This window comes from Trichosurus vulpecula, chromosome 2, assembly GCF_011100635.1.
Source record: "Trichosurus vulpecula isolate mTriVul1 chromosome 2, mTriVul1.pri, whole genome shotgun sequence".
In the NCBI taxonomy this organism is placed as follows: domain Eukaryota; kingdom Metazoa; phylum Chordata; class Mammalia; order Diprotodontia; family Phalangeridae; genus Trichosurus; species Trichosurus vulpecula.
In genome coordinates, this window is record NC_050574.1 from 8,382,078 (window position 1) to 8,394,267 (window position 12,190).

The 12,190-nt window shown below is 40.1% G+C and overlaps 1 protein-coding gene across 1 annotated transcript; it reads right to left on the reverse strand.

Moving 5' to 3' along the window:
• Positions 1-11,064: 11,064 nt before the first annotated feature.
• Positions 11,065-11,788, reverse strand: LOC118838161 (60S ribosomal protein L15-like). The gene has a single exon (XM_036745385.1). It carries the CDS (start codon positions 11,753-11,755, stop codon positions 11,141-11,143), a length of 615 nt encoding a protein of 204 aa, XP_036601280.1. The 5' UTR covers positions 11,756-11,788; the 3' UTR covers positions 11,065-11,140.
• Positions 11,789-12,190: the final 402 nt, after the last annotated feature.

Genomic DNA, 12,190 nt, shown 5'->3' on the forward strand with positions numbered 1-12,190 from the left:
GAACTCAGACTCAGCCCATACCACAGCAAGATGGAGAATCTCAGCTGGTAGAACAGCAGGAAGCTACTAGTTCTGTTGTAAATTCAGCTACAAGGCAGAGGAACCAAGGAGGTCAAGAGTGCACCTCAGTTCAGCCCAGGTGGAGTCTGTCAGTCTGGTTACCATAGTAACAGGGGGAGATAATCTAGACAGGAGGATACAATGTCAGAACCTCCAGCACAAGATGATACATTTTATGATGCTACTTCTGAGCCACCATTGAGTGTTACAGTATCACAGCCCAGACTTCTCAAAGAGAAGTACGCTCCTTACAGCAAAGGAGGCAAGGAACACAGGATCGTAATACTGTGTTCAGGGAGATTTTGGGAGATTTTATACAGCAGAAAATTACAGATATATTGAGTAAGTTCACCCAGAGAACAGGAGAATTGTTAATATCTTTGATGGTGAGAATCAATGATGAAGGGGCTGCAGGAGTATCTGTAGATTCTATGGATTGTATGAGATTCATAAGTATTAGAATTCTTCTGTACAGCAAGCTTTTAGAAATTATCATTCACAAAGGGGTAACCAAACAACTAATTTGTCAGCTTTGGCTGCAATATGCTGTAAAGAGGAATATCCGGCTGATACTACGTATCTTACAGCAGACAGACCTTGGTATTCTATTAGGGACTGTATGAGAAAGAAAAGGAGGAGGTAATGAAGACTACTATAATGTTGGGGAATGCCGAAGTTTATTATGAAACTCCCATGAGAGTCTCTCATAGGAATTTGATCATTAAGACGGCACTCCCCCCCCATTTATAAACATGTGATTCTGACTGCTGATTGCAGAAGTAGGGAACCCTCTTTCAGAGGTGCTAGATAAGACTTCACAGTTAAGTGAAGGAGACTGGGAAAATAATAAATTTCCTCAGGAGAGAAGGGTAAATGGTCAGCAGAGTCAACATCAGAATAGAATGACAAGAAAAGAGATGGTTACTGCTCTATTGAAAGCAGGGGTAGATTTTAGAAGAATAGATGGTATTCCAAATGATGAGCTATACAAAATGTACCTAGATAAGGGGCTTAATAGCAAACAGAATAGAGAAGAACTACTCCTACAAATTCTACAGATCTTGAGCCCTTGTATCCAAGTGAGTCACAAACTTCAAGGAGACTAAGGAATAGGCTGAGCCCAGCTCAGATTAAAGAAACACAGACAGGATTACAGACCCCATATTAATCTGACTATATATATATTGGAAGAATGGATCAAATACTGTAACTAAGGCATTGATAGACACTGGGGCAGAGGCCAGCTTGATTTATGAAAACCCTGACAAATTTAAGCATGGAAGTCCTATTAACATCACAGGACCAGGAGGTGCTGAAATATCAGCCAAACAAGTAAAACTGATGGTGAAAATTGGACAGTTGCCTAAGAAAGAATATACTGTGGTCATTGTACCCATTCCTGAATACATCATTGGAATAGATATATTGAAAGACATGACTGAATTTGCCTGAGGGGAGATAACAATTTGCAGTAAGGAAGATAGGAATTAATACAGTTTTAGTGGGTAAAGATGGACCCAATCACTTCACCTGAATCTTCTAAAGTAATTACTTTGAAGCAGTATCGTGTGCCAGGTGGGCAAGATGAAATTGCCAATATTATAAAGGAATATGTTGAAGCAGGAGTGTTAGTCCCTACAACCACTTGATGGAATAATCCTGTATGGCCAGTCTGAAAGTGGAGATGGAACATGGAGAATGACAGTGGATTACAGACAATTGAAAAAAGTGACTCCTCCCTTGTATGCTGCTGGTCCAGATACTGTTACCTTAATAGAAAGGATACAGAAATATGATGGGAATTGGTAAACAGTTATTGGTTTGGCCAATGCTTTATTTATGATCCCAATAGACTCCAAACAATGGAACCGGTTTGCTTTCACATGGCAGGGCCAACAATATACTTTTACCTGGTTGACACAAGGATAGCTGCTATAGCCCAACTATTTGACATAGGATTGTGGCTGAACATTTGGATGAATTAAAGTTACCTGGTATACAGCTTACCCGCTACATAGATGATATTTTGATACAGGGAGAAAATGTAAAAGAAGTGGAGAAGAGTTTGATACTTTTAATTGGGCATATAAAAAGCAAAGGATGGGAAATTAACCCTGCAAAGATTCAAAGAGCAGCTCAAACTGTAAAGTTTTTAGGTATACAATGGAATAAAGGACTGTGAGAAATTCTCCCACAAGCTTGACAGAAGATTCAAGATTTTCCTATCCACACCAATAAGAAAGAGGCCCAAAAGTTCACAGGACTGTTTGGATATTGGCAGCACCACATTCCACATCTTGGACAGATTTTGAAACCCTTATATAAAGTTACCAGGAAAAAATATGACTTTGATTTGGGACTTGAACAGGGTAAAGCATTTGAAGAAGCTAAAGCTGCTATACAATTGACTCTGGATTTATGGCCTATGAAAAGTGGACCAGTGGAATTACAAGTGACTGTACAAGATGACTAAGTGAACTGGAGTTTATGGCAGAAACAACAAAGCCAAAACGTACCCTTAGGATTTTGGTCAAGGAAAACCACCTTCATCTGGAATCCAATATACACGATTTGAAAAGCAGTTGTTAGCTGCATATTGGGCTTTTGGTAGAGACTGAACAACTGGCTCTGGGCCATGAAAAGATATTAAGGCCTGGAATCTCGATTATGACTTGTGTAATGAGTTCCCCAGCATCTCACAGAATTGGACATGCTCAAGAGGCTAGCATAATGAAATGGAAATGGTATATTCAGAATAGATCAAAAACAGGCAAAAGGGAAGTTTCTGCTCTACATGAATCTATAGCAAATATAGAAATTGATGGAAATGACCAACCGTTTGAACCAAGGCAACAGTTGGTACAATCCTTGGTAAATGGAATGACAGATATGATGGACTGACTGAAGAACAGAAGAAACGTGCATGGTTTACTGATGGGACAGCAAAATATTTGGGCCATAAAAGACATTGGAAAGCAGGAGCCTATAACCCATGTACTAAGAGAGCTTTAGAAAGTATTGGGATAGGTGGAAGTAGTCAATATGCTGAACTTATGGCAGTACATCAAACTATTAAAACAGAGAAAGGAGAACAGTGTCAGTAGCTAATGGGTTGGCTACATGGATGCCAATGTGGAAAAATCAAAATTGGGAAATTCATGGTAAAGCAGTTTGGGGCAAAGAATTATGGGAAGATATATGGCACATGTCTTTGAGTTTTTTCATGTAGACACTCACATGCCCCTCACTATGCCAGAACGTGACTACAAGGTACATGCTAATCAACTAGCAAAGTTTGCTACTGAATATACTCTGACACCAGTTGATGATCAGGTACTAGCAACATGGGTCTACCACACAGCTGGCCATTTAGGGGTCCATCCACACACTGATGGGCACAAGGTTGAGGTATTAGTATCTCTTACTCACTGTTAAAGCAAGTAACAGAGGAATGTCATATATGTCAGTTGGAAAAGTAATAAACTATTCCTTGGGTAGTAACTGGAGAAATAGCAAGGGGAAAAGTTCCAGCACAGATTTGGCAGATAGATTATATTGGACCGCTACCCCAAGACAAAGGATGCAAATTTATATGTACTTGTGTTGACACCTATTCAGGTGTACTAGTGGCTTGTCCTTATAAGAATGCAACCCAGAAAAACACCTGTAAAACCCTAGATGTTATAAGTCTGTATTATGGAACCCCAATGCAGCTTCAAAGTGACAATGGATCATATTTCAAAGGTAATGAGATGAAGGGATATTGTGTATTGAACAGTATAGAGTGGATATATCATACTCCCTATTATCCATAAGCATCTGGGTTGATAGAAAGAATGAATGGATTGTTGAAAGAACAGTTAAAGTTAAGTTCTAATAATTTGTATCAACATTGGAAGGATAATTTGTTCACTGCTTTACGTAATTTGAATAATAGACAGTAGGAGGAAGTACACATCTACCCAGAATGATAACCCCAAATCTTCAAATTAGAAAACATCAGACACATAAGATCCAAAATATTGAGTGTTGGACTGTGAGGGAAGATGTCCTACCACCATATCCAGGAATACCTGGTTTGGCAGGGTATGATTTACACTGTTTAGAGAACCTTTGGTTGCTTAGAAAAGAGGTAAGAAAAGTCTCTACTGGGGTATGTATGAAAATCCCTGAAAATCATTTTGGATGGATATTACCTAAACCAGGATTAGCAGCTCAGGGAATACATGTATTGGCTGGTGTGATAGATGCTACTTATCAAGGAGAAATTATTGTGACCCTCCAGAATTTAGGTGACGAACCTATACAGTTGTGTAAAAATGATAGAATAGTTCAATTGATTATTATTCCTTGTGAAACAATACCTCTTGTGAAAACTGACCCTCCCTCCAAAATAACTATCAGAGGAAAGGAAGGATTTGGTTCTACTGTTAGAATGAAATTGGGAAATAAAGTATGGGTAAAACAGAAACCAGACAATGTTCCAAAGGCTGTAGAAATCACAGCACATGGGAAAGACAATACTGTAACAGTAGTCTAGCTAGGAGAAAATAATTATGAAATTGTACCCTCGACTCATGTATTCAATCGTAACTGAGGCTATGAGAGTCTGTTTCTTTTTGGTTTTTGTCTTCTAAATTGGCTTGTGAGACTTGTTTTCTGTAGGCTTAGTACCATCCACCTGCAGATGCCTGATCACTTAAGCCAGATGTCACCTCTGGACCTATCCACAACTGTGATATGTCATTTATGGACCTGTCCATGACTGTGACGTATCATCCCTGGACCTGGCCTCAACTAAGTTTCAGATGCCAGCTTGCTAAAGAACTGACCTCTCAATTAGGACTCTTTAATCTCTTGGGGCAGGGACAGCTCTACACCAATTTTAACAGGAAGGAGCTTTGGAGGATGAGACCTTCACCCCTTACCCCAAGATTTTGAGCTCCATTTGTTCAAGGGGGGAATAACATTGTTTTATACGCTTGTTTTATCCCTGTTATATTGTTGTTTGAACTTCTGTTGACACCAGTTATCCCAGAATTCCCATTGCCCTACGTAATGGATAAGAAAGATCTTGGGGCCAAAAGTAGTAGCAATTTAGATTTATCTTTCCCACGCATTAATAGGCCGCGTAACCTGCTTATGTCACAGGAAGCCTAAGTAACATGTGGTGAGAGGAGCATCCTGAGAGGAAGTTATGTCACAGAAAATGCTGAGAGAGAGAAGGAGGGAGGGAGGGAGAGAGGGGGAGAGAGAGAGCAGTTATGGCTGCTAATGGCTGCCAATCTGATTGTTAGAACTGAACAGGCTGACTTACCTGTGCTGTTTGTGTTTGGGGAAGACCCCAGCAGGGGGTCTGAGAGGTTTTGGGATGGCCAAGCTCCACGTTGTGATATTATATATGGAATGTTTTACTGCTCTGGTAGATTGGGTAAATGCCTTGTGGGATATGGTTCTCTGGTGTCTGAATCAATGGTTTACCTCTTCTACCTTCTATGTGGAGAGTCGCACATACTTTGCGATACAGAACCACAGAGGCATTTTGACAATGATCATCTACATTGTTATTATTGCCTTACTGTTACACAGGCCAGTCAAAACTATTTAACTCACGGCACTGCTGAATCATAATATTATAGCCAGCATTTATATGGCACCTTAAAGTTTGCAAAGTGATTCACAAATATGTTCTCATATGCTTAAACCACCCCTGGGGGGGGTTGTTATGGTCCTCATTTCGCAGATGAAAAAATTGAGGCACAAAGAGGTTCAGTGCCTTGCCTAGGGTCACCCAATAAATAAATATCTCAAGCAGGATTTGAACCTGGATGTTCCTGAGTCCAGACCCAGCACTCTGTCCCCTGTGCCTCCCATCTTGTCTCTTCTTGTGGGAAAATTCACTGAGTTCCAAATGGAGGTGATAGTAACAAGAGCCCTAGCTGGGGGCACTGTCAGCTTCCAAATGGGTGCTGGAGGCCCTTCCACCTTAAGGTGGGGGGGGGTGGCCTTTAGGAGGCTCAAGGAGAGAGCAGGCAGGCAGATGTGCAGGTGGTTGGGGTGGGAAAGTCTGACAGGAGGGTCTTGTGGGAATGATGTGGCTATACGCAGAAAAGTGTGGGGTACTATGAGGCTGACAGAGAAAGTAGGCAGAGCAAAGGATAACTATCCCCTATTCATTCTGTTTTCCCTTTAAGCTAAGGGAGAAGAATATGGAATATAGAACATGGACAGCATATAGGGGCTGCGGATCCTAGCACAACAAGAAAGACCTTCACTCTTAGCTCCCTACCTTACCTATCACCAGAAGGGGACACTGAGCCATGAACCTAAGTGAGGACAGCCTAGGAAAAGATGAATGTGGAAGGGAGAGGTGCAAAGGAACAGTTTCTAGTCACACTGAATAATTCCTATGTCCTCAGGTCAAAAGCATTTATTAGGCCCTTCCTGTGTGCCAAATAGTGGGTGGACAAAGGGTCAGGATACCAACACAAGGAAAAAGCCAGTCTATGGTCTCCAAGAGTTTCCATTGGAAAGGTGAAGACAATGAACAAGAGGGAGCTGGAGAGGGGTGAAGAGCATGGCATTTCCAGCCCTAACTTGACAGTTTCTCATACTTTCTTCACAGCAACCCTCTGAGGTCAGGGCTGTACATCTCACTCTTCCCATTTTACAGATAATGAAATTGGGACTCAGCTTGTTACTTGCCAACGGTCAGGACTAGAACTCAGGCCTCCTTACTATAGACCTAAAGCTGTCACATCCTATACCACATTGCTTCTATAAACTCTAAAGACCATCTGAGAGGGGAAAATGCTACAACTGGGCTCAAAAAGAACAGACTTCCATTTCTGCCTCCCAAGCTTCCTGAAAGTGGGACTGTCACCTCAATGAGCCTCAGTTTCCTGTTCTGTAAAGTGAGGCCAACAGTCCCTGTAGTACTTTCTTCTCAAGGCAGTTGTGATCCCCAAAGGAGATTATGTGTGCAAAATGCTTTGAGAACCTTAAAACACTACAGAAATGGTAACTGTTCTGACCACTTGTATATGCATCCAACTTGGTGCCCAGAAACACAGAAATAAACTAGGAGAAACAAATACAAGGTAGAAAAATGACTACTGTGTTTAGGTCAGAAGGAATGGTTTTTGAGGTGACCTTCCATATCTAAGCCATGTGTGAATTTACTATATAAGACTTAGGACCCAAGAAAAGATAATCATTGAAAAAGTATTTCCATAGTGATTTAAAGTCTTGCAGAGTGTTTGACAAACTGGGAGATAGGTGCTATTATTATCCCCATTCTACAGATGGGGAAACTCAGGCAGGAAAAGGGTGACTTGCTGAGTGTCATTCCGCTACTAACGTTCAGGGACTGAATCTGAACTCAGGACTTGTGGCTGCAAACACAGCACTATATTCCCTGTTACCCAACTGCTTAAAGCATTACAGAAACAGAAGCTCAACAGATATTTACATGGGAAATTTTTGTGCTAGTAAACAACAGGATACAAAATAAGTACCAATTATTCAGGGAATTGCTGAAGAAGGTATAGTATATGAATGCCATGAAGTATTGAGGAGTAATGACAAACATCATGATTTTTGAGAAAATATTCATTTCATTTATATGACTTTGTGCACAGTATAAAATCTGGAATGTCTAAAGAGGGATCATATCAGGAGATCTAATGAAATGTGTGCTACATCAAGAGGTGTTCCCTTGTCAATCAGATCTAAAAGCTTTGTCTTTAACTCAAGGTAAAAGAAGCCCTTTCCACAATTACGGCTTTTATAAGCCTTCATTCCAATATGAATTTCTGTTGTCTAGTGATCTTGCTCTTCCAGAGAAAAGCATGTTCTCTTTGAGAACACTGATCAGTCTTCTCTGCAATATGAATCCTCTGACGTAGAGTAAGAGGCTGAAGTCCTTCCAACAATGAATCCCATAATGTTTCTCAGAATGATTTTTCTACTGCTGAAAAAGTTCTGTAGTCTATTTGAATGCCGTTTTTCATTCATGACAGTGATAAGATTTCTATCTAGAATGAATTCTCTGATGGGAAATAAGGGATGACCTGCCTGAAAGGCTTTACAACATTGATTATATTACTGAAGTTTCTCTCCAGTGTCCAATAAAGTTAAAATGGTAAGTAAAAACTGCCACATTCATAGTTTGTTGTGACTTTTTTGATGTTCAGCAAGATGGAAGCTCTGTGTGAAAGACTTTCCACATTGATTATATTTATAAGGCTTCTCTGGTGTTCATCAAGATTGGAATTAAATAAGAAAACTTCACACTGATCATGTTCCTAAGTTTTCTCTCCAGCAGGGAGTCTTATCAATGGGCAATAAGATTGGAATTCCTTTGGAAAGTCTTTTCACACTCATTACATTCATAAGGTTTCATTCCAGTATGAATTCTCTAATGTTCTGCAAATTATTTATTCTATTGCAAAGTTTTTCCATGTTGATTACATTCACAAGGTTTCTCTCCAGTGTGATTTCTCTGATATAGAATAAGGTAAAAGTGTTCACTTAATGCTGACTGATGAGATTTTCTCCTTTGGATGCTTTAATGCCAAGCATGATTAGAGCTGCATTTGAAAGTTTTTCCACACTAATTACATTCCTAAGAATTCTCTCCAGTATGGATTTGCTGTTTTTCAAGTGTACAGCTGCATTAAGAGTGAAGGGAACTGAGTTTGTTTTTATTCAGTGAATGTTAAAAATTGTTCTTATATATAATTGGGAAAAATTAAATTTGAAAACTTGAAAACAGGAGTTTCATCTGAAGGCCTGTGCACAGTCATTATTTCACAAGGTTTCTCTCCAGTGTGAATTCTGATGGCCAACAAGGATTAATCTGTAGCAGAAATCCTTCCCACACAGCTTCTCTCCAGTATGAATGCTCTTATGCCTAACAAGATCCGAGTTCCAACAAAAGGCTTTTCCACAATGACTTCATGTATATGTCTTCATCCCAGTATTGAAATCGAGGATGGGAAGGAAGAGATGATAATACAGTTGCACCTTCATTATATTCATAACTTTTCTTTTGAGAACAAATTTTCTGAAGTCTAAATATCAGAGTTCCTGCTGAAGGATTTCCTTCCTTCTTCACATATGTAAATCTTTAAAACTTTTCTGATATCCAATGAGGGCTGAAGTAAACTTGAAGGCCTTTTCCTATTGACTAACTTGATAAATTTGCATTTCAGTTGGCTTCTCATGGGACTGAATTAGCTCTACCTGTGCAATAAAGCATTTCCTATATTTACTGGAAATAGTCATTCCTTGAAGTCACATGATTTAAAACTGAATATTGTGTCAATTTCTTTCCAACTTTATTAAATTTACAGGGATTCTTTGAATTTTTATCTACCTTGCTATCAGAGTCAGAGTTTTCTCATAAACTGAAGTCACAAGGACCATCACTCATGAATCTAAGGTGGCAAGATTCTTTCACAGAAATGCTCAAGTTTTTTTTTTAATCCTCAGTTTTTTGGTAGTCTAATTCACTTCAGACCTGGTCCCTGCATCTGAAAAAAGAAACACACAAATATATCTTCTACTTCTGATGGCAGGAAGCAAACTGATTTTTTTCTTCTATTCATTCTTCTAGTCAAAAAGAAGAATTTTCAAACTTAAAGAGGCAGAATCAATCATTTGAAGAACACAAGGGCTCCCATCACCAGGATGATTTAATTTACAAAGGGCTTCATGTACAATAACACTGGATCTTCACAACAGACCTATGACACAGTCAGGGCAGGATTCTCATGACACTTTACAATTCAGGCCATAAGCTTAGGATGGCAGAGCGACAGATCCAAAATCATTTAAACAAAGGAACAAGGAGAAAGTTGTTATCTTCCTTGCAGCAATCACAAGATTCCTTGGAACATCTCTGGAGTCATTATGACCTGCATGTCCTGGCTTCACACCTCAGGCCAGGACCTCAGAATGGTTGAGTGACCTAATCCAAATCCCTGCAGCTGGAAGTATGACCTAAACCCTGTGAATAGGGGGGCTCCTTCCACATTACTAGAGGGCCTTTCTCCATTGCCCCTTCAATAATTTCTTCAAACACCTATTTAATTTTATATTTTGTCTTGTCAACCTCAAGTAATCTTCCTGCTTTTCTGTACTCATCAGTTTTGGTGCACTATCACATGGGTTATTCTTTTTAAACTCCTTTTGATAAAATGATAAAATGAGAAATTACATGAATTGCCATGTAATAATACACACCAAGAATATTCACTGTTGTATCCAACTTTTCTCATATTCTATTAAAATGAATTGATATTTTGTCATTTACTATACATATATGAAATGTTATATGATTTGGCTATCTATTAAATCATTAAGTATAAAAATTTCCCTGGTGAAGCTTTATGATCTTATTTTTTTTTTTCTGTTGACAGATCTGAGGCCACAACATGACTGGCAGCCACTTTTCTCTATTCCCCTGAGGTAGAATAGATTATTTCAAGCAATCACTTCTTTAGGATAGCTATTACCCATGTGTTTTTAAAAATGTATCTTCAGTGACTCCAAACTATCATGATCAATACATGTACGCTTTACAATGATTTTGGTGTTTATGCAGTAATTACATCAAACTCTGTCCGCTTTTAAATGCAATAAATTCTTTCACTTTCTCAACCTGACATCAAATTGTTTCCAAACTGGCAGAGAGCTAGGACATACAAGTGCAAATGAATTCCCAATGGGTGGCCAAAGCTACGCACAAATCTTAGATTTCTTTTTTGTACACTCCATCAAAGTACAAACTTCATTCCAAGGTTACTTTGTAATCTCATATCATCAGTGCTGTAATAACCACATCAAGATGCTACAGATGTTTGTCTTCTTTCATTGCAGAAAGCAGACTCTGAAAAACATGATCAGTAGGCACTACAAACCATCTTGAAACCATCATGGGCCATCCACCCCAAACCTTTTTAAAAGACAGACCTTACATTGCCTCTCATTCAAGTGTTCAGGCTACTTTCTTTTTTTTTTTTTGTCACAAATGTCATTTATTAAACACTTAAGTTTACAAATTAATGTGCACCAATTAGCGGTATCGATGTAGTTGGAGAGTATTGCGCCTTCTCCAAGCAGCACGACGAGAACCTCCAATGGTATGGTGGAATTTGTGACCCTTTCCAAGACCCCGGCTCTTTCGGCCAGCTGAGGTAAGCCCCCGCATCTCTCTGTGTTTGTGCACTGGCTTGGTGATCCACTGAGTGTCAGGGTTTCGTCTGATAGCTTTATGGAATGGGTCAATAAGAATAACCTCAAAGAATTTGTAGGTTGAATCTTCACCCACCCAGTATGAGTTCAAGACTCTCAGGGCCCCACAGTGGCGGCCAGCACGTTCTTCTGCTACAGACTGAAGGCTCCTGGCAAACTTCAGCTGATTGACGCCATGATGCACGGGTTTACCGTAGGTTGCACCCTTGGGAACTGGACGCTTCTGGCCACCCCGGCGAACTCGGATACGGTAGATGACATAACCTTGCTTGGCCTTGTAGCCCAGCCTGCGGGCTTTGTCGGGTCTGGTGGGCCGGGGCGCGCGATGCAGCGCTGATAGCTGGCGGTACTGCCAGCAGCGCACGCGCAGCAAGAACCGCATGACATCCGACTGCTTCTTCCTCCACAGCTCCTGAATGTACTTGTATGCCCCCATCCTGGCTCACGCCTATCCTGCCTGATGGCTGTCGCCGACCGGAAAGAAAAAACTCAGGCTACTTCTGATTTGAAATTATGTTTCTGTTTGTTATTATTCTTCTATCTAGGAGATTTTCAAGGGAACTGTTTGGTAACACAAGTCAATCATTCCATAGTTTCTGTGAGTGTGCCAGTGGCAGAAAGAAGAAAGTAATATCTGATGGATTCTTTCCTTCCAAAGGTTGTTGTATTCTGTCAACCAGGTGAAGACTCTCCCTGAAAATAGAGAGGAGTCCAAGCTGGGTTGAAAATAGAAAACTTTTATTAGGAAGAACACCAGACCCTAGTACCATACAAAAACCTGACAGTCCAGGAGGGGCAGGTTAGATTTATGTATAAAAACCACAAAGGGGAAATACAGAGAGGTTTTGGGGGAAAGGATGGACAATCTTTC